At 45.0% G+C, this 21,652-nt stretch overlaps 3 protein-coding genes across 5 annotated transcripts in view; all 3 read left to right on the top strand.

The window, feature by feature from the left end:
* The first annotated feature begins 984 nt into the window (after window positions 1-984).
* On the top strand, window positions 985-3,701 carry LOC120641013 (protein disulfide isomerase-like 5-2). Its single transcript, XM_039916962.1, has 5 exons — window positions 985-1,287; window positions 1,823-1,926; window positions 2,011-2,381; window positions 2,548-2,855; window positions 3,074-3,701. The coding sequence occupies exons 1-5, from the start codon at window positions 1,063-1,065 to the stop codon at window positions 3,320-3,322; spliced, it is 1,257 nt and encodes a 418-aa protein (XP_039772896.1). The 5' UTR covers window positions 985-1,062; the 3' UTR covers window positions 3,323-3,701.
* Window positions 3,702-11,962: 8,261 nt separating this feature from the next.
* On the top strand, window positions 11,963-14,673 carry LOC120641012 (cytosolic invertase 1-like). Its single transcript, XM_039916961.1, has 4 exons — window positions 11,963-12,642; window positions 12,920-13,351; window positions 13,436-13,994; window positions 14,090-14,673. Exons 1-4 carry the CDS (start codon window positions 12,208-12,210, stop codon window positions 14,383-14,385), a joined length of 1,722 nt encoding a protein of 573 aa, XP_039772895.1. The 5' UTR covers window positions 11,963-12,207; the 3' UTR covers window positions 14,386-14,673.
* Window positions 14,674-14,921: 248 nt separating this feature from the next.
* Window positions 14,922-21,652, top strand: part of LOC120641011 (DExH-box ATP-dependent RNA helicase DExH7, chloroplastic-like) — a 29,560-nt gene continuing 22,829 nt past the window's right edge. For all 3 annotated transcript variants that reach the window (XR_005662108.1, XR_005662107.1, XM_039916960.1), the window contains exons 1-15: window positions 14,922-15,338; window positions 15,422-15,533; window positions 15,780-15,979; window positions 16,473-16,572; window positions 16,707-17,080; window positions 17,186-17,404; window positions 17,631-17,742; window positions 17,833-18,033; window positions 18,579-18,658; window positions 18,759-18,881; window positions 19,864-19,950; window positions 20,245-20,345; window positions 20,639-20,696; window positions 21,293-21,358; window positions 21,453-21,535. Coding sequence is in view for 1 of the 3 variants with exons in the window: in XM_039916960.1 (XP_039772894.1) it covers window positions 15,015-15,338; window positions 15,422-15,533; window positions 15,780-15,979; window positions 16,473-16,572; window positions 16,707-17,080; window positions 17,186-17,404; window positions 17,631-17,742; window positions 17,833-18,033; window positions 18,579-18,658; window positions 18,759-18,881; window positions 19,864-19,950; window positions 20,245-20,345; window positions 20,639-20,696; window positions 21,293-21,358; window positions 21,453-21,535 (2,240 nt within the window). In the remaining 2 variants the exon portion in view is untranslated. The remainder of the gene's footprint in view (window positions 15,339-15,421; window positions 15,534-15,779; window positions 15,980-16,472; window positions 16,573-16,706; window positions 17,081-17,185; window positions 17,405-17,630; window positions 17,743-17,832; window positions 18,034-18,578; window positions 18,659-18,758; window positions 18,882-19,863; window positions 19,951-20,244; window positions 20,346-20,638; window positions 20,697-21,292; window positions 21,359-21,452; window positions 21,536-21,652) is intronic.

Genomic DNA, 21,652 nt, shown 5'->3' with positions numbered 1-21,652 from the left:
TTTCTTGTCACGCTACTTGTGCTGAGCACGGGTACCCGGTGTTACCTTTTGAGGTGTCACTTGCTTACCTACTGTAGATGGCTAGATGCTATGGATTAGAGCAGGGCTGGATATGAGATTCCGTGGTGGTCCACGTCACATTACCGGACCAAAGTCCTGGTGACGGTGACAATGCAGGTTTTAGCTGCAGAATATTGCCGAACTTGTGGATTTGGAGGTCGAGGCAAAATTACCTTAGCTGTCCGATTTTAGGAGCGTTTCAGAAATATAGAAATTAACAATGGAGTTCTTAAGATTATTTCAGAATTTTCATTTAATAGAATCAATAAAAAGTTGTTACTCCCTCCGACCCACGTTTAGATTTTTTTACGAAGTCAGACGCTTTTTAAATCTGACCAATAGTATCTCTAAAAATAAATTATTTCAAATAGGTAAAGCTACATATTATAATAGTTAGTTTGATGATATCTATACTAATATATTTTTTTATATTATTTCAAACAGAAAAAGCTACATATTGTAATGTTAGTTTCATGATAAATCTATTAATATATTTTTATATTATTAGTGCCTATGATTATTTTACTCGTAGTTGCTATAATTCTAGGACGGAGGAAGTATAACCGTTGTTCGTCTAAACAGTCGTTTAGCCTGTTTAAACACCATTTAAACACTACACAATGATACACCGTTTTTGTTTAATCGATTGTTTTGACCATTTAAACAGCCGCTTTTTCGTTTAGACACTCATTTTGTTTGAATAATGGACTAAATGGCAAATGACCGACTGTTTATTGTTTAACGTTTAGGATATACTGCAACAACATCCAAACCGTTGGAAAGTAAGGCGTTGATGTAATCTTAAATTAAGGTAGGGCTTAAATTCAGAAGAAGAAAAAAGAGTAGTACTATCTCCCTGAAAAAGTGAAAAAAAAAATCAGATTCGGGGGAAGGATAAATGCGAACTTATTTCCCAATAAACCCCTTCCCCTTGGAAGCTGGTCAAGTCCCGTGGCCCTCCTTCCAACGCGGCGGAGATCGAATCGAGCGCCCGCCACGGCGATGGGGACTCGAGTCCTGCCGCCGGCGCTGCTTCCTCTCCTCCTCCTCCTGCTGCTCCCGCTCTCAGCCCGCGCCACCGCCGCCGCGGGCGAGGAGTTCCCGCGCGACGGGCGGGTGATCGACCTGGACGAGAGCAACTTCGAGGCCGCCCTGGGCGCCATCGACTTCCTCTTCGTCGACTTCTACGCCCCGTGGTGCGGCCACTGCAAGCGCCTCGCGCCCGAGGTACGAGCGCTGACCTGTCCACTGGGCCTGCCGACCTGCAACTTGCTGCTGGTGCTAGCCCTGCGAGATGCGATGCGAATTGGGATGTGTTGGGGGTTGGGACACCGTGGGGTTTTCTCTGTGGATCTTGTTGCGTCTGTTAGTGCTGTGGCAGCCGGTTGATTGGGATTCTGGGATCGCGTGTTCTTTGCGTGGTCCCATGAACTCAAGCAGTGAAGCAGGCGAAGTTGGGAGAATACAGAACTTACTATTTTTCAGGATCAGGATATTTGCTCGATTGTTGAACAAAGCCTGTTATTGTTCAGGTATTCAATAAATAGTGAGATAGGAGTGTGGCATCACCTGAATTAAGGTAGAATAGCTTATATGGAAGAAAAGAAACTAAGCGCAAGTACAGTATGTTTGTGGCCAATTAATAGATTCTCAAAATATACGCCTTGAACTTCTATAAAAGACAGGAACTGCCAGTGGGTTCTTTTGCTGGGGACTTTTATCTTGGATTGAGAAACTGAAAATTTCTATTTTGTTAATGCAGTTAGATGAAGCTGCGCCGGTGTTGGCAGGGTTGAGTGAGCCCATCGTAGTTGCCAAAGTAAACGCTGACAAATACAGGAAACTTGGATCAAAATATGGAGTAGAGTAAGCTCGTGTCCCTAAGTATTTTGGTTTCACTGTTGAGTATAGATTTCTAGATTGCTGATGCTTCTTAGTTTCTAAATGCAGTGGGTTCCCTACCCTGATGCTTTTTATCCACGGGGTCCCAATTGAATACACTGGTTCAAGGAAAGCTGACCAGCTTGTCCGCAATCTGAAGAAGTTTGTTGCGCCAGATGTTTCTATCCTTGAGTCAGACGCTGCGATAAAGAACTTTGTTGAGAATGCTGGTACAAGCTTTCCTATGTTCCTTGGTTTTGGGGTGAATGAGTCATTGATTGCTGAATATGGAAGGAAATACAAGAAAAGAGCTTGGTTTGCTGTTGCAAAAGATTTCTCCGAGGATATCATGGTAGCCTATGATTTTGATAAGGTTCCAGCACTAGTTGCAATACATCCGAAGTATAAGGAACAAAGTTTATTCTATGGCCCATTTGAAGGTATTTGCTATCCCTTTCTTGTGGTGATGATTGGATTTTTTTATGTTATGATGCTTAGTCTGTGAAGTATTTTGAAGTACCATATATCGGCTTATGTCCAGTTGAATATACCATACATAGACATTTTGCTTTCCCCATAACTGATGATATTGTTTTTTGGACTTAGGAAATTTGTTGGAAGATTTTGTACGGCAATCCCTGCTCCCTTTGGTTGTCCCAATCAATACGGAGACACTAAAAATGCTGAATGATGATGAGAGGAAAGTTGTTCTCACAATTTTGGAGGATGATTCAGATGAAAATTCTACACAACTGGTACAAATCTTGAGATCTGCTGCTAGTGCGAACCGTGATTTGGTGTTTGGATATGTTGGAATCAAGCAATGGGATGAGTTTGTGGAGACTTTTGACGTTTCCAAGAGCTCACAGCTGCCAAAGCTGCTGGTGTGGGATAGAAACGAGGAGTATGAGCTAGTAAGTAAAGCTTCCTCAGTAATCAATATCTACTCTGTGTTACTGGTTGTGCACGATTCAATAAAAAGTATAATTTTATTATTTCCTATTTGTTGACCTTAATTTCCATGAAAAATTTGATGCTTGATTAAGATATAAACTGCTACTATTTCTCTGCTCATCATCAAATGGAGAATTCACTATGTCCGGGATAGAATTAAAAATGCTTCTTTGTGAAGGTGGATGGTTCAGAGAGATTAGAAGAAGGTGACCAAGCATCCCAAATAAGCCAATTCCTGGAGGGATACAGAGCAGGAAGAACCACAAAGAAGAAAGTCAGTGGCCCTTCTTTCATGGGTTTCCTGAACTCTCTGGTCAGCATGAATTCGCTGTACATCCTTATATTTGTCATTGCTCTTCTGGTTGTTATGGTGTACTTTGCTGGGCAAGATGATACTCCTCAGCCAAGACGAGTTCATGAAGAGTGATGGAGGCTTGGGGAGCTTGTTGCAACTAAAGATGGCAGATCTACCAGGAGATGTAGCTCAGAGGTTAAATCTCAAACTTCCAACTGACGCGATTCCTGAAGAAGTGTGGTTTTAGAAATTGATGCTGACATTCTTCAATTTCTATTGGCAATCAACTACATCTTGCCTGTTTGCAGTTCTAATTTTTGTCCTTCGATCCGTTTGTTATTTAGAGCTTAGAAAGTAGCCTCTGCTTGTGTATTTTAGAAACTGCCATTTCAGAGTTCATCCTGTGCATTAAATATTTACTGTGAAAATATATTTGTCGTCATACTCGGCTACTAAACTTTTGTACAATTAATACAGGATATATAAAAGTGCGTGATATTATGCTATGCTCCTTACTGGTTGTCAGTTTGTCACTAAAACATTGAAACAAGCCATTTTGTTGAGGAAGGTTTTTTCAGGGGTTCAGCTGTATAGCCATTTCATTGATATTTTTTTTTTCCAAAACAGGAGCTCTGCCAACCTTGATCAATAAAGGCTTTGTCTTCGGTTTTGGTTTTTTATTTGATAGGTTCACTGGGAAAAAATCTGAAAAAAAAAACAGAGGAGAGTTTATTACAGCTGACATCCGTGTTACCAACAATTAAATTTTGGAGTTTAGCCTCAAATCTCCATTTTTATAGGGCTTATTAGTATAGGTTTTGAAAAGGTCAAACTTTTTTATTTTGATCGTCGCTTAGTGAAATTATATGCATGCTTACTGTATGAAACTTTGTGCCATTAGATCAGTACTTCAAAAATATTTTAACACGACGTTGATTTTGTAGCAATTGATGATATATTGCAAAAGGATTGTTGCGGATACAAAGAATTTTGGTTGTTAGTTCCGTGATTCTGTCCGGCCGTGCATGAATCAATCCTCCTGCGGTCCAGTCCAATTTCGCTTGGGCCTAGTGTCTACTACATTACTTTGGCTCGTCTTGCGAAATCTTGGGCAGTACTATAATTGTCTTGTGTATCTAAATGACTGCATCTCTGTAGAACTCTGGGAACGTACTCCTCTTGGTTCAGAATAGATGTTTAGCGTATTAAAATGGAACTAGAACATATGAAATGAGCACTTGGCTTTTGACAGTTTTCCCAACCAACACTGTATTTGGCAGTCCAGTTGATAAATTCCAGAAAAAAAAACGAATCCGTGCGTAGAGATGGCGCAAAGCCCTTTTTGACAGCAGCGTGTACACAGAAAGGTGTCCCAGCTCCACTTCTGCCACGTCCTGCTTGCACAGCGCCCGCCCTTCTCGGCAGTCCTCTCCGTGAAGTTGAAGCTCTCTACCTCACCCCAAACGCGGCCCTGCTCCTACACCCATCTGGCCAACTCCTGCTGCTCGACCCCACTACCAGACCGATTGGCCATCGCATCCGCACCGTACGTACTCTGCGACTAAACCCGACGCGACCGGCTGCCCGGTTCGCTTGCTCTGTGCGTGCCGGGGTCCCGATCCAAGCGAGCGAGAGGGTGGTCAGCGTCCAGGATGCCATCCGTGCTCGCACGCTTGCTCGGAAGGTCGAGTGGATGCAGGGCACCGAATGAATGAACGACAGAGCACACGCACCGAATGCTGATCCGGGGGTGAAGTGCCCGTGCCCCGGTGGCAAGGGCACCGCGCGCCGCCGGCGCCATCCTCAACTGGAACAGTGGCCCGAGAAACCCAGAGAGAGAGTCGATCGGATGCTAGCAGGCAGCGAAGCTGCCAGCCGAGGTGCCCTGCGCCGTGGGACGCCGGCGGCGGCGAGTGTACGTGCGCGGGCCGGCGCCGGGTGTGGCCATGTGGGTGGACGCGTCGGCTGGGCTCCCCCCGATTCATCATCGCGAGTTGCGGGGGTGAGATTAGCCGTAGCCTCGCGGTCGCGGCGTCGGTAGCGGCGGCCGGTCGCGTCGTCGGGGCGCGGTCACCGTGCCTAGCGCGCGCGCACGTGCGGCCGGCGCGCCGCAAGGGAAGGGAAGGCTAGCGCTCGCGAAATTCAAAATTCCAAAACTATCACATCGAATGAGAATCTTACATGCATGGAGTATTAAATCTAGACGAAATAGAAAACTAATTGCATAGTTTGTTTGTAAATTACGAGTTAAATCTAACGAGCATAATTATAGACCATGATCAGACACTAAATTACTACATTAATTACTACAATAACTATGTACTAATGATAGATTACTTAGTCTAAAAAAATCGTCTCATAATTTACAGACGAGATCTATAATTAATTTTATAATTAATCTATATTTAATATTTCAAATATGAAAATATTCCATTTCAAAATCTTTATGGCCGCAACTGAACAAAGCCTAGGCCGGCGACCCGGTCACCGACCTCCTCCGCACGTCAGTTCGGTTAGGCCTCCGTCATAGCAGGCTGCGTGCAGTGATCCGCTGCAGGCGGCCCGTGGGGTCGCCGTCGCGTCGGCTGTGCTCCATGGCTTCCATGGCCTGCAGGCAACGTATGCTTGTGCAGGAGTTAGCTAGCTGCGACCTCATAACTAAGCCAGATACTCCTGTCCTCGCGAAGGTACTGGAAGGCCCACGGCCCTTTGACCATGAAGCTAGCAATAGCATGATCACGATGAGTAATTGACGCAGAGGTCCATGATTCGTAGTAGCAAGGTTGTGACTTGTGACACCCCGGCCGGCTTGATGACTAATCATGCTCGTCGAATCATGCCGCTGGGTTGTGCCTGGCGAACGGCCACGTCGAACGGGGCGCGGGCGGCCATCATTCCGCCGGTCGCCGTCGTGACATCCGCGGGGATTCAGACGGCCGGCCGGGCGAGGGACCGCGGGTTCCCGGATAACAAGGCAAAGCTGGTCAAAAGGGACGCCACGGCCAGCCAGCCAGCTCCCCGCGGTGCCACATGGCCTCTCCGCCACCGCGCGGGCCGTCGGCGTCGGCATCTCGCCGGCGGCCGCTCGCGGCGGGCCGCCGCCCAGCTGCCGGTGCGGAACTCGTGCTTGGCCTGGGACCAGCGGTTTGCGCACGGTATGAGCTGCAAGACTGGCCTGGCCTTCTGATCCTGAAACCGGCCTGAAGCCGGAGCGCAGCACCAGGTTTTCAAGCAGCGGCGTCAAGCCGAAAAAACAGCGTGAAGGGCATGTCAAGGTGTCAGGCCAAACTACTACGATCATTCCCTAGGTGTCAACTGCAGGGCATCCGTATATCTGCACCAGGAGGACTCTTCTTTTGGGTGTGATTAGTTGGTGAAAAATTTTGGATTTTGGCACTGTAGTACATTTCGTTGTTACTTGATAAATAATGTCTAATAATGGACTAATTATGCTTAAAAGATTCAGCTCGTGGTAATCAGTTAGACTGTGTAATTAGTTATTTTTTCAATTGTATTTAATATTCCATACATGTATTCGAAGATTCTACGTGACGGATATTGTGAGAAACTTTTTGAGAACTAAACGGGCCTTTATGTTCTTCTGCATCTCAAACTCCTAGGGTGTCAACTGTCAAGCTCCCGTACGGTACGAAACACCAGCTTGTGTTCGCGGTTCCTGACCGTTTTCTTCTCCGTGATTCCGTCTCACGCATCCACGGACCCAAGGCATTCCCTGACCTTCATGTGGTACTTGGAATTCATGCGTCATGCTCTGGCAATTGAGACAGAGCCTGTTCCGTGGCCTGCAATCTTTCTCCCACGATTCCGTCCCGTGCCTAGGTGCGTGATGACTGACCGAACGCGACGATCATTCCGGAGTAGTTTTTTTTTTTCCTCAAATGATTCACTCGGTTTCCCTTTCAGCAATGATGCGTTTGATACCCGTTTCGTCTCCCCCCTTGTGTGGAGACTATTAGCCCGGAACCCACACGACGTGACTTGCATTTACTCGCTGTTCTGAACATGTGAAACTGCCCTGTTTAGTTCCTAAAAAATTTTCTACACTACTCGTCACATCAAATTTTTGGACACATACATAGAGCATTAAATGTAGTTGAAAAAATAACTAATTACATAGTCTAACTGATTAGCACGAGACGAATCTTTTAAACTTAATTAGTCAATAAATAGATATTAATTATCAAATAACAACAAAAATACTACAGTGTCAAAACCCAAACATTTTCGCGAACTAAACAGGAATGTGTTTAGTTCGCGAAAAGGTTTGGATTTTGGTACTGTAGCACGTTTTGTTGTTACTTGACAAACAATATCCAATTATGAACTAATTAGGCTTAAAAGATTCATCTCGTGCTAATCAGTTAGACTGTGTAATTAGTTATTTTTTTCAATTATATTTAATGTTCCATACATGTGTCAAACGATTCGATGTGACGGTACTGTAGAAAATTTTTTGGGAACTAAACAGGGCCTAGGTTTCTTAAATTGTTCGACTCGAGATGTGCTCCACCTATTGGAGATGCAAGTGGCTGAAGAAGTTCATGGCCGCGTTTGGCTAGGGGGTGAAAAAGTTATTATAAAAACTTTTAGCAGCTTTGACCACTAATTAGAGATATTAAATGAAGTTTAATTACAAAATCACATCTACAACTATGGTACTGTAGCCGTACTGTAGTTAATGAAGCCTTTGACCGTACGATTAGAGGATGATTAGAGGATGATTATTGTAGCATTACTGTTGCAAATTATGGATTAACTAGAAAAATACTGCGCTGTTGGCGCCCCCGAGAGGCCCGTCACGGATATATATATGTGTGGTTATAAAGTTTTATTACTGGCTCGGTCAAATTTGATTTGGGTTGTTAAATGTATGTGTGTGAGGTGTAGACTGTTGAAATATGTCTATGGATCGTCCATGCGTTCGTAGCGACAAAATTTGTATGTGGTAGTCATTATAGGTGTCAATGTTGTGGTATATGCATTGTGTAAATGTGCGAGGCGATTAAACCCGTCACAGATACACATTAAGGAGGTTGGTTTCGCAAAACTCTAGGGGGTTTTCTGTGAATTTGATGTTCGTCGAGTGCAGATTAGTTTCGCCAAGGACCGTTTTTTTTTTCCATAAAGTTGCCATCAATAGAGTGCGTGTCGATTTCGTTGAAGTTCAGGTGGTCTTTTGTAGACATTCACAAAGATCGGGGGCTTTTTTGTAAAATTGCCATCCATGGACTGCGGGTTGATTTCACCAAAGTTCCAGGAGTTTTTCGCCAAATTTACGTTCCCAGATCGTCCATGCATCTGTAGCGAGAAAGTTTGTATGTTGCAGTCATCATACGTGTCAATGTTGTGGTATATGTAGTGTGTAAATGTGTGAGGCGATTTAACCCGTCTAAGCGGGTTGGTTTTGCAGAAGTCTTGTGGTGTTTTCTGTAGATTTGTTGTTCGTGGAGTGCAAATTGATTTCACCAAAACTCATAGGATTTTATGTGGAGCGACTTAGGTAGAGTGTGGGTTGATTTTATTAGAGTTCAGAGGTTTTTTTGTTTGAAAAACTATAGTAAGCCCCACATATAATTGGTTCCGTGGGCCCCACATATGGTGGGACCCACGTTGTCGGGTCCTATGTTGCCCACATGTGGGACCCATGTCCACAGGTCCCACATATGGGGTCAAATGCTCTAGAATTGTTTCTGGTCGTTGGATCGACCGATCCGACGGCCCATACATTCTTGCCGATGTGGCCACTTCCTGATGCAAGGAAATGAACTAGGATTAGTTATATAGATAGACTAGAAAGCCATGCGCAGCGCTGCGCAGCCAAGTTATTGTTCCAGTATGTAATTAACGTTGAGTAGATTATGTTAATTTTTTTTAAATGCATGTGATGTTTTGGTATGTAAGCTATGTCCTGTTTTTAGTTTCGAAGTATTTTAGGTTCATGTTAGCTACATGTTGACTTATATTTTGGACTCTCTATTGTCATGACTTTATTATTTAAATAGAACTTTATTATTTAAATAGAATATTATTTTGGGTAGGCAAATGGAACCATTATTTTTTGTTATATTTACTATTTCTGATTGTAGTATTTTTTGGCATCATTTTTTTAAATTTTATTATGTAGTAAAGCTTTGGGTTATGAAATTCTTAGAAATGTTTGTATTCAAATCTTTTTTTTAGTAAAGATGTTCCAGGATCCTACGTAAATATTTATGGGGATGAACGAATGTGAAGTTGTAGTATATAATAAAGGTGTAGATTTAGAAATTCTGAGCAACTTTTATTTTAAACACTTTTTATTTGAAGTCGTTTTGGTATTCAAATCGTGGAAATAATGGATCACATGTAAGCATTTGTGCATATGAAGTGAGAAAGCGTTTTGAATTAACATTTATGCAGATGAACGAATGTGAAATTGTATAGTTTATAATAAACTTGTAGATTTTGAAATTCTGAGCAACTTTGTTTTGCCGCGGTGGGCCCTTATTCCACGTCTTAGTATTACAGTTGATGCAGACTTTAGTTTTTGGGTAGAGTAATAGTCGTTGTATGTAGGCAATGTATATTTTTTTCAAGCAATGTAGATAAATCGAATTCATCGTTTTGTTATTTTCGCAAGTGTCATGGTCTGCATAACATATAAAAAGTATATATTTTAGACTTTCTATTATTGTGATGCAATTATTTAAATAGTATATTATTGTGGGAGGAGAGCTATAATTATTTAATGGGCGGAGTTTAATTTCTAATCATCATGAAATTTGGCAATCCATATAAACATTTATGCAAACAAATTATAAAAAATACTTTGAATTTGAAATTTTATTGTATAGTGAAGCTTTAGGTTTTCTAAATTTTGAGTAACTTTTGTGATGAGCAATTTCTAATTTGAAGACGTTTTTGTGTTTGAATCATAAGTACAACGGATCTCTTGTAAGCATTTGTGCAATTGAAGGGCGAAAGCGTTTTGAATTTTAAATTTTTCTCTATAATAAAGTTATTCGAATTGTACGTATGATGCTGCTCGTGTAGAAGTAACGAATAGAATGTGTTGTGATTTAATTTAGTTGAAAACTGAGGGTTTTCCTAAAAGAAATCCTGAGAAAGGTTCAGGATGGTGGGTTGATTTAATAAAAATTTAAGGTTTTCTTTGCAAATTTTCCAGAACCGGGTTGGTTGGACTGCGGGTTGATTTGGGGGAAGTATGAGGGTTTTTTCGCTAATTTACCTGAGGGAGGAGGCTGGACGACGGGTTGATTTACCTAAAGTTCAAAGAGTTTTTTGCAAAATGGCATAGGAGTGCACGATCTGAACCGTCGGCCGGGCCGATCCGATGGCTGGGAGCGGTTGGCGACGTGGCGCGCTCCCAAGTCAGGGAATCAACCCAGATTTCGATTGTTAAGATTAGGCTCATTAGATTCAGCTCACAAAGTTGCACCTATCTATGAAAATGTTTCACAAATAAACTTCGTTTAGTACTCCATGCATACATTCATTTTGTTGTGAAAAAATTGGGCAACCAAACATGGCCACATGTCTCCAGTCGTCAAGTAAACATACACATACAGAAGTGAAGCGCCTGTGTTGGTCGGAGGTGCTACAAGGTTGGAGTAGGAAGCAGAGTTTGGAAACTCTGTGTCCGCTTCTTGTAGAAGAAGATGGCCTGGTGCCGTTGCGGATGGGTAATCTACAGCATCAGGTATTCAATGCAACTTCCAATCAATGGAAAATGTGCAAAACGAAATTTTTAACTGACGCTATAGGAGCTTGAGGATCCATTGACTCATTCTGTCAGATACCGCCATGCTAGTACACAGTACACCGTAACGCAATACCATCCTGCCCACCCTACCTTACAAGATTGTAAGATTGCACGGAAGGTACTACGATGAATCTAACATCGATCTCAAAGGCGCATTCAGAAAATAAAAAAAACATCTTTCGGAAGAATTTGTGTCTTTTCTTCAAGTTGAGTGGTTTTGCACCGTGAGAGGAGTTGGCGACTTCGTGCAAGACCACAAACACTGCTCAGCAGAAATGTTCCTAAAACTATATGCGTGCTTGCTTCTATATGTTCATCCATAATCTGTTGGGAATCCTCGAAGAGAAATCTGTTGAGAAACCGAGTCATCCCTTAGTCATCCGGCACCCCTGATGAGCATCAGGGCCGTGTTTGGTTCTTTTTCACGTTTTTACTGTAGCACTTTTGACCAAAAATTTAAACTATCAAACGAAGTCTAATTACAAAACCACCTCCACAACCCCCCGTGTAAATCTCGAGATGAATCTAACGAGGCCTTTGACCGCGCGATTAGAGGATAGTTACTGTAGCATCACTGTAGCAAATCATCAATTAATTACAACAATTAGATTCGTCTCGAAAAGTTACACCCGTCCCTAAAAAGGTTTTGTAAATAGACTTCATTTAGTACTCCATGCGTACGAGATTCTCTTCTCGAAAAACGTACGCGAAAATTTTTTCATCTAACCACCAACACACGGCCCAGATCAGACACCCAAGAGGCAACCACCCCCAAGCAAGCACACGCAATGACGCAAACGGCAAGCGCCAAGCGGAGCGGAGCCAGTCCCACTCGGACGCCGCGCCACCTCAGCGCCGGCCGCACAAAATCCTACGCCGACCACCACCAGCTCCCCCGCCACGTGGGCCCGCTGGTTGCCCGTCCCCACAGGTCATCCTCCGGCGCCAGGGCCTTTATGTACCCACCCCAGTCCACAACCCCCTTCCCGCGCCGGAGCAGAGCCAGCCTCCGCAGCGCGCGACGCGGCTCCTACCCCGACCCCGACTCGCCGCTCGCCGGGAAAGCACACCCAGCTCCGGCGAGCCATAGACAATCTCCGCCAAGCTTTCCGCCCTCACTTCCTCTTAGCCGTCGTCTCGCCGGGAGGCTAGCTAGGCGGTCGAGTCGCTTCTATTTCTTTCGTCGTCGCGCGGGCAGGCAGGCAGGCGCCCGACGGCGGCCGCGGCGTGCGAGATGGAGTCGGCGGCGGCGGCGATGCGGAGGGCGTCGTCGCAGGCGTCACTGGCGGACCCGGACGACTTCGACCTGACGCGGCTGCTGAACCACAAGCCGCGGATCAACGTGGAGCGGCAGCGTTCGTTCGACGACCGCTCCCTCAGCGAGCTCTCGCTCTCCGGCGCGGGCGCGGGCGGCCGCGGGGGCTGGGGCGCCGGCGGGTACGGCGCCGCGGGAGCGGAGAGCTACGAGAGCATGTACTCCCCCGGCGGCGGGCTGCGGTCCTACTGCGGCACGCCGGCCTCCTCCGCGCGGCTCTCGTTCGAGCCCCACCCGCTCGTCGGCGAGGCCTGGGACGCGCTGCGCCGCTCCCTCGTGTCCTTCCGCGGCCAGCCCCTCGGCACCATCGCCGCCGTCGACCACTCCGCCGGCGAGGTGCTCAACTACGACCAGGTACGCGCGCGGCACGGCAACGGCGTGCTGCCTTGCTCGTCGAACACACTTTCCTGCTCGTGCAGGGTAGTTGTTGGATTCTGTTACTTCGATCGAGATCTTTCCCCCCTCTCTCTCTCTCTGATTTTTTTTTGGAAAATACTTTGGTTATTTTGATCGAGATAGATGCTTGAAAAACCGTATAATTAGCAAAACAAACAGCTCTGGAAGAATATCACTCGGTTGAATATTATAAGTTGGGCGTGTGCTCATTTCTTTCCTGGATGCATGTATGCAGGTGTTCGTGCGTGACTTCGTGCCGAGCGCGCTGGCGTTCCTGATGAACGGGGAGCCGGAGGTGGTGCGGAACTTCCTGGTGAAGACGCTGCTGCTGCAGGGGTGGGAGAAGCGGATCGACCGGTTCAAGCTGGGCGAGGGCGCCATGCCGGCGAGCTTCAAGGTGCTCAAGGACCCCAAGCGCGGCGTGGACAAGCTGGTGGCGGACTTCGGCGAGAGCGCCATCGGCCGCGTGGCCCCCGTCGACTCGGGCTTCTGGTGGATCATCATCCTGCGGGCCTACACCAAGTCCACCGGCGACATGACGCTCGCCGAGGCGCCCATGTGCCAGAAGGGCATCCGCCTCATCATGAACCAGTGCCTCGCCGAGGGCTTCGACACCTTCCCCACCCTCCTCTGCGCCGACGGCTGCTGCATGATCGACCGCCGGATGGTAAGTCAAGGCGGCGGCCGTAACTTATTAAGCAGCGTAGAGAGCTCATCAGCTGATCTGACCGGCCGGCCGCTGGCGCTGCAGGGCGTGTACGGGTACCCGATCGAGATCCAGGCCCTGTTCTTCATGGCGCTGCGGTGCGCGCTGCTGATGCTGAGGCCGGACGCGGAGGGGAAGGAGATGATGGAGCGGATCGTGACGCGGCTGGCGGCGCTGAGCTACCACGTGCGGAGCTACTTCTGGGTGGACTTCCAGCAGCTCAACGACATCTACCGGTACAAGACGGAGGAGTACTCGCACACGGCCGTCAACAAGTTCAACGTCAACCCGGAGTCCATCCCGGACTGGCTGCTCGACTTCATGCCCACCCGCGGCGGCTACTTCGTCGGCAACGTCAGCCCGGCGCGGATGGACTTCCGGTGGTTCGCGCTGGGGAACTGCGTCGCCATCCTCGCCTCGCTCGCCACGCCCGACCAGGCCGCCGCCATCATGGACCTCGTCGAGGAGCGCTGGGAGGAGCTCGTCGGCGAGATGCCCGTCAAGATCTGCTACCCGGCCATCGAGGGCCACGAGTGGCAGACCGTCACGGGGTGCGACCCCAAGAACACGAGGTGGAGCTACCACAACGGCGGGTCCTGGCCAGGTCAGCCACCATCTGCAATTCGATCCTGCACTGGTTTTCTTTTTTCTCTTTTCCCTCCATTGATTTTCATTGATTGTGCTGTTCAATTGCTGCAGTGCTGCTGTGGCTGCTCACGGCGGCGTGCATCAAGACCGGGCGGCTCAAGATCGCCCGGCGCGCGATCGAGCTGGCGGAGGCGAGGCTGGCGAGGGACGGCTGGCCGGAGTACTACGACGGCAAGCTGGGGCGCTACGTCGGGAAGCAGGCGAGGAAGTTCCAGACGTGGTCCATCGCTGGGTACCTGGTGGCCAAGATGATGCTGGAGGACCCCTCCCACCTCGGCATGATCTCCCTCGAGGAGGACAAGGCCATGAAGCCCGTGCTCAGGAGGTCGGCCTCGTGGACGGTGTGACCGTGTGAGGCGGCGCGCGGTGACTGCTCGACTACTCGCGCAGTGGTGGTTGGTCAGAAAAAAAGAAGACACATTCATCAGAAGTTTGTGTTTCTTTGGGTTGGCAACGACTCAACCGGCGTGCATTTGCAACTCCATCCTTGCTTTCCCTATTGGATGGAAGCGTGCGTGTTCAATGTTTAATTTTGGTTGCCTCCCATGTACAATTATGTAAGTCTCGTCGAAAATAAGAAAACGTCGTCGAAAAGATTTTTTAATATATATTTCGTTTCCATGCAAGAACAATAAGATGACAAAATTTAGGGGAACCTAAATTTTGAATAGGAGTCGAAATGAACGTTCGAAAATTGAAATGTCGAATTTGCGGGCGTGTCTACGTGAGAAGAATTTGCGAAAAACGGAAAAAGGCTGGTAGCCAAGCCAAGAGGCCCAAGCCCAATCGCCACGAACGTAATGTGGGCCCCACGATAATATCGGCAGCAGCAGACCGCTTGCCGCCGTCTTCCCAGCTAAGCGCTAAACCCAGCAGCAGGCTGCAGTTCCCCGCGATTCCGGAATTCCGAAAGCCCGCCGTCGCCGGAGACGATCAGGGGGGCAGCGCCCTCACACTCCCGCGCGGCGGAGGCCAAATGGCGCCGAAGAAGAAGCAGCCGGCGTCGAAGCAGAAGCAGAAGCCCAAACCCTCCTCCTCCTCGTCCTCCTCCTCCTCCTCATCCGCCGCCGCCGCCGCGGCGCCGCGTCTCCAGATCTCGTCGGAGAACGAGCGCCGCCTCCGCCGCCGGCTCCTCAACTCCTCCGCCGCCGCGGGCCCCTCCCCGGCGCCCACGGACGGTCCCGGGGCCCGCGGGGAGTCGAGGGAGCAGAAAGCGCGGCGGCTGCGTGGCGTGTACGACAAGCTCGCGCTCGAGGGCTTCACCTCCGCGCAAATCGAGCAGGCGCTTTCCGCTATACCTGTGAGTATCCCCGAGTGCACCGTGTGTTCGAACTTCGAATTGGCTGTTAGCTGATGATTTTTGTGCTTTTTTTTGGGGGGCAGGATTCGGCGACATTTGAGTCGGCGTTGGACTGGTTGTGCTTTAATCTGCCAGGCGATGAGCTCCCCCTTAAGTTCTCCAGCGGTGGCACCAGCTCCACCTCCTCTCGCACAGGTATGAAATTTGAAGGGTTTATGGTCCAGTGCTTCCAGGCAGTGAATACTGAGCAGTACAGCATGTGTAGACATACATTTCTCTGTGCGTGGGCTTGTGTCCTCATCAGTCTGCGTGCGTGCTCTTGAACATGCATTTGTGATGTGTGAGTGTTCTCCTGCATGTGCACACAGAATACACTTTACATTACATCATTGATCATTTACTTGAACCATGTGCTGATTGCATTGGCGGTGTGTGTTGCAGGAGCTGAAGGTTCTGTTAAGGTACTGTCCACAGCCAAGGAAAATTGGGTGCCACAGAGTCGCGAACCTGAGGAGGTGAATGCTAGCACTGAGCAGTTGGAAATCAGAATTGGTGGGCGGAGAGAGGAGAATGTATCATTGGATGATGGGCGGTCATCGCAAGCTGCTTGGATTCGGCAATATATGGAACAACAAGAGGAGGTATTGATGTACGAACAAGTAATTTTATCACCTGAGTTGAGTCATTGAGTCCTAGTACTCTTTGAACATTAGTTGGAGTTTGTTAACCTTATGTTTAATACAGCTTTGACTATTACCTGTAATAGCTCCATGCTAGTTAAATTAGGGAATATAATGGAAGTACTTGTGATGACACATGATTTATGTTATTTTCTTGTTGTCAATGTAAATGATGTTTTTACATATTAATAGGAAAAATATGGAAACTTGACGGCATTAATCTTGTATCATATGGATTTTTATATGACATTTTAACTGATGTTCGAATTTAATGTACACAACATTGGAATACCCACAACATTGGAATACCCTACGCATATGAATTCACGACAGATTAAATTATTCGTCTACCAAGTTCTTTCCAATCTTCCTCTATCAAATCTTTCTGTTCTTCCATTTGTTTCTTTTTATGTCTTGTTTTATGGTATTGTAAGTGTGACTGCCATTGATATAGGAGGAGGATGCAAATTCTAATGATTCCTCCACATGGGAAGATCACTGCTTACAAAGTTTTGAAGTTGTTGAAGCAAAACCAAGTAGGCGGAAGAGCAAGGGTAACTTAATTATTGTATTATTATATTCATGTTATAACTCGTCTACTAGTTCTTAATAACTTGGTCCTGATAAGTTTTTGAGATTTCTATGTAGTTCAGACAGATCTATCTTATGATTTCGTCCCACTTTACAGCTGCAAAAAAGAATTCCAAGCATGGAGTCTTGAAGGAAGATACAAGCCATTCTGCACATTCTGTCTCTTCAAATTCTGAAACTACAAATGTTGAGGGCAGTCAGAATGATTTAGGGGTAGCTGAAAATAATTCTGACAGTCTAGGAAATATTGATGAAGGATCTGATTTGAAAAAGGGAACTCCTAAGGATGTTGTCGAAACTTGCACGAAGGAGATAGCAGAAGAGGAGGTAGAGCTTGGTAGCATGTTTTTTGAAGACTCATCTGCTTGGGATGCAGTGGCTCCAGAAATATTGAAACAGCAAAAAATAGAGAAATTATCATATGATGGTTATGGCCATCTTCTTGGGAGCATAGATGATATATGGAAGAAGGTCCAAGTGCTTTTCCTTTTTCTTCATATTGATGGAACATGTTTCACGTTTGACTTGTGCTTCTGCTCTGCACCTTTTCTAACTGTTCATTTTTCCCAACTACAGGGAGATTCTGGTAAAATGCCAAAAGCTGTTCTACAAAAGTTTTGTCAGAGACTTGGTTGGGAAGCACCCAAATATAGTAAAATATCTGAGAAAGGTGGTAAATTTGTGTATGCTGTTAACATTTTGCGGGGTGCTACTGGCCGTGGTAAGAGTCGGAAGGCTGGAGGCTTGACGAAAATTCAGTTACCTGAAATAGATGAAGAATATGGATCTGTTGAGGTCACCTTTCTGTTACTTTGTATGATAACACTTATTATAAATATTTTATGTCATCTAATTATTATTCTGATACATATGCTCGTGTTGTCAACTTGTCATGCTTTGTGATAATGACTATCTTTATACCTGCATGATACAGTGAGATTTTAGTTCATAACTACTCACAATAGAATAACCTTATTTGTCCTTATCTAAATTTGCATTATTAAACTGAACTTGTAAACAGGAAGCACAAAGTCGGGTTGCAGCTTTTGCTCTATATCAATTCTTTGCTGACCTCCCCTTACGTCAGCTGCTTACTGAGCCATACTCGTCACTTGTTTTAAGATGGCAAGAAGGTTGAAGCTATTGATTCATATCTTCTTCCTTACTGACATTTGAATCATAATGAGTCTTAGTGTTACACATTGCATGTTTTCATAAAACAGGTGAATTATTGTCAACATCAAGGGTTCTGGATACTGAAGATAGTCGAAGAGCTGGCTTTGTAGATATGTTATTGAATATGGATGCAGATACATCTCATATCGAAGATTCTTCTGCTGGTGGAATACTTGTAGATTCTGGGGATACTAAAGACAACAAATCTGTACATGAGAAGAGAGAGCCTGCCATGATGAGTTGGATGGGTAAGCTGTCAATACAAGTCATCAATTCAAGTACTTGTTTCTGAAACATATTTCTGAATAATGTGATAAACAATCTTGCTTGGATGATTATCATTCCCCCCTTTCCCAGACATGCTTGGTTGTCACTGATGGCAGTCATTTTACTTACATTTGGCATATTCAGTAATTGCATTCACCTTCTTGATTTCCTTGTACTTTCTGGGCAGTGGCAACATCAAGGTTGCTATCATATGGAATTTCTTTCTTTGCCACTTTTTAGGATGAATCATATGGAACAGTGTACTATCTATTGACATGCACGAAATAAGCTTTGATTCTCTACCACATACATATTCCTTGAGTTAATATTTTTTCTCTTCTAAACGAAATGGTCAAATAAGTCAAAGCTATACTGTCATTATTGTACCTCTATTGCTTCTATCTGCTACCCTTCTAATTAAAATGGTCAAATGAGTTAAAGCTATAGTCTCATTGTTGTAGTTCTAATTCTTCTACGGAGTATCTGCTAATAATTAAAGTGTGATTTTTTGTTCTTCCACAATTAGGAGTGAAATCCCCAGAGCATACAGAGAGTGCAATTTTGAAAAAGCAGTTGGAAGACAAAAGGAAGCTACCGAATTACTTGGTATGCAATGAACGGGCAATCTAATAATAGTATTTTTCAGAATTACGTGCTGTTTCTTTGTCTGGTTACTGATGAATTCTTGTGTTCACCTGGAATTTAGAAAATGCTGGAAGCAAGAGCTTCTCTACCAATAGCTAAACAGAAGCAACATTTCCTACAATTTCTGAAAGATAATGATGTAATTGTTGTTAGTGGAGAAACTGGATGTGGGAAAACAACTCAGGTACCTGTTCTTCCTTTTCATTCAAATTATTTTACATATCAAATATCAATTATGTCCTGTGCCAATAGTTCCGAGTGGAAGACAACATGTCGTGCATCATATATTCATATCATACAACCATTCACTCCCTTTGTAGATGAGTCTGTTATGTCAATAATTTGTTACAGTCTCATTTGTCTCCTTTATCTTCTCAAACATGCAGGAGAGTAGTGTATCATTTTACTAAGAAAGAGAACCCAGCTGTGCAAAACTACTCACACATCACACACACCCACATCCCTTGATACATAAATACATGCACCACTGAAATAAAGGAACGGCCCAAACAAATGCAGCAGTAAGGCCCAAACAAATGCCCTGGTAGCTGTGTAGATGGGCAAAAAGTTGTTTCATTTGAGTTCTCTCAAAAGTTTCTTACTATTTGCTAACAACATGATGCAGCAGCTAGTGTAGCAGTAACGCTCTCGCCAGTCCTGGGCAACGTCCTCTGGTCCTGGATTCAATTCTCACATAACAATTCAATATTCCTTCAAACAGCAGCCACATTGCAGGTGCCGACTTAAATGGTAACGTTTGCAATACACGGTGGGAGTGAGCCCAGCCTTCATTCTGTTCTTTGCAAGCCCATATTGTACAAACCAGGCTAGTGAATCTTCTGTGTCAAAGTTAGGATCAACAAAAACCGAATCGGCAAGGCTGGTAACCGGCCTTAAGCCCTTAACAGTGGGCGGCGGTATTTTTTTTTGGAAATAGTAGTGTCAACAATGTTAATTAACTAGTCTCATTATTAATCTCCTTTCTCAGTAAACGATTTCTATATTTTGTTTCATGATATGTACAGCAGTGTTTCTTGATACGATGTTTATATTTGTATATACACTCTTCTCAATACTTTGTACTGAATATGATGCAACTCGAACTTGTGTAGGCTAATTATAAATTTCCAGAATTATGAATTCATGAATATTTTTCATATTTGCAGGTGCCACAGTTTATTTTGGATGACATGATTGATTCTGAACTTGGAGGCTATTGCAATATAATTTGCACGCAACCCCGGAGGATAGCGGTAAGATCAAGATGCAGATCTTTATCTTTTCTTCGAGGACAACATCGTAACATTAGCAGTGGTATTATGCAAAAGTTGCATGCCTTATTCATGAAATCACTTGCAAGGCTATATATTAATTGAATCTCCCATCACAACTGATTTGCATTATCAGGAGATCATTTGTTGTGGTGATTGCTCTTTTCATATTTGCTAAAGCTCCAAACTTTACATAATCACAAACTACCTATACCTTTAATTTTATCAAACAGATATATAATAGAACGTAACTTGGATTGGTCTACATATGTATAGGCCATTTCTGTTGCGGAGAGAGTGTCTGATGAAAGGTGTGAATCTTCACCTGGATCAAATGATTCACTGGTTGGATATCAAGTTCGTCTTGACAGCGCACGGTGCGTTTCTTTCTCATGCACATGTTCAATGTGCACAGTGCTTACAATTTGGCATGTGATCCCTGAAGGTTTATTAGTATAACTTGTAATTGGTACATAATGTCTGATATTTTCTCCTGGGTAGAAAATCCTTTCTTATGTGTTAACCCCTCCCTCTTTCTCCCTTTGTACTTTTCCTTCCTTCCATTTTTACCTCTTTTGTTTTCCTTTCCCTTGGGCTTTGTACCATTTAGTTTTGTATGTATATACCACATGTCTTTCAAAAATATAATACATTTTTTTTATTGTTTTAGGAATGAGAGGACAAAACTTTTGTTCTGCACTACTGGTATCCTTCTCAGGAAATTATCGGTGAGTAGTGTCCTCATATGCATAATAATTGTTGTTTCATGCATTTTTCTTAATGAAAGATATCTGTTTTTTCATTTTTTCTGGTCTAGTTAATGATAGGATTCTTGATCCTACTGCGGCTGCGTAGATTATTGGGGGGGGGGGGGGGGAGGAGTACGTGGCCTGGGCAGCTGGCGGCGGGTGGGTGCCGTGGCTGCGAGAGGCGGCGGCGTTGGAGGGTTGACAAGGGGGCAGGGGGAACAGGAGGGTTTCGGATGGCCCCTTGAGGCCAGCAATAAGATAATTGCCTGCTTAACCGATGGTTTAGGGATATTTATATCCCTGCCTTACAAATCCAAACTAGCTTATGGAAATAATAACAAAATATTTAGGGAAACAAATCCTAGCCACTTGTGTGACGGCGCCGCGGGTAGTACGTGATCACTGGGGCCGGCGCCTGGCTTGGCTGAGCCGGTTCCGGCGCCTGGGCCGGCTGGGCCCTAACAGTTAAACTTGAAGCTGCCTTTCAGCTAATAAAAGGAGGAATCTAATTTTGTATCATGTCCTGATGGTTGCTAAAATATAATATAATCTGTTATCCATGCTATATATTTCAGGGAAACAGAGACTTAAGTGATGTTACTCATGTTGTCGTAGACGAAGTACATGAACGTACTATTTTGGTATATACTCATGTGCTTTATCCTTTTTCATGTTACAAAATGTCATGTGTGTTCCTATGCTAATGAGGTAAACAATCTTTATTTTTCCCTTCAGAGTGACTTCCTGCTTATTGTTCTTAAGAACCTTGTTGAGAAACGCTCCAATGAACAAGGAAGGAAGTTGAAAGTGATTCTCATGTAAAATCCATCCCCTTTTGGTTTGCTATCTTTACTTCTTTTAGTTTTTGCATTCTCTTTCTTACTGTTTGCATTTGTTGTCTTGCTAATCTTGTTTTTATTCCAATGTTCTTTATA

This window comes from Panicum virgatum, chromosome 7K (genome assembly GCF_016808335.1).
Source record: "Panicum virgatum strain AP13 chromosome 7K, P.virgatum_v5, whole genome shotgun sequence".
Taxonomy (NCBI): Eukaryota; Viridiplantae; Streptophyta; class Magnoliopsida; order Poales; family Poaceae; genus Panicum; species Panicum virgatum.
Note: the sequence above shows the minus strand (reverse complement) of the source record. Positions and strands in the feature narration are given on the sequence as shown.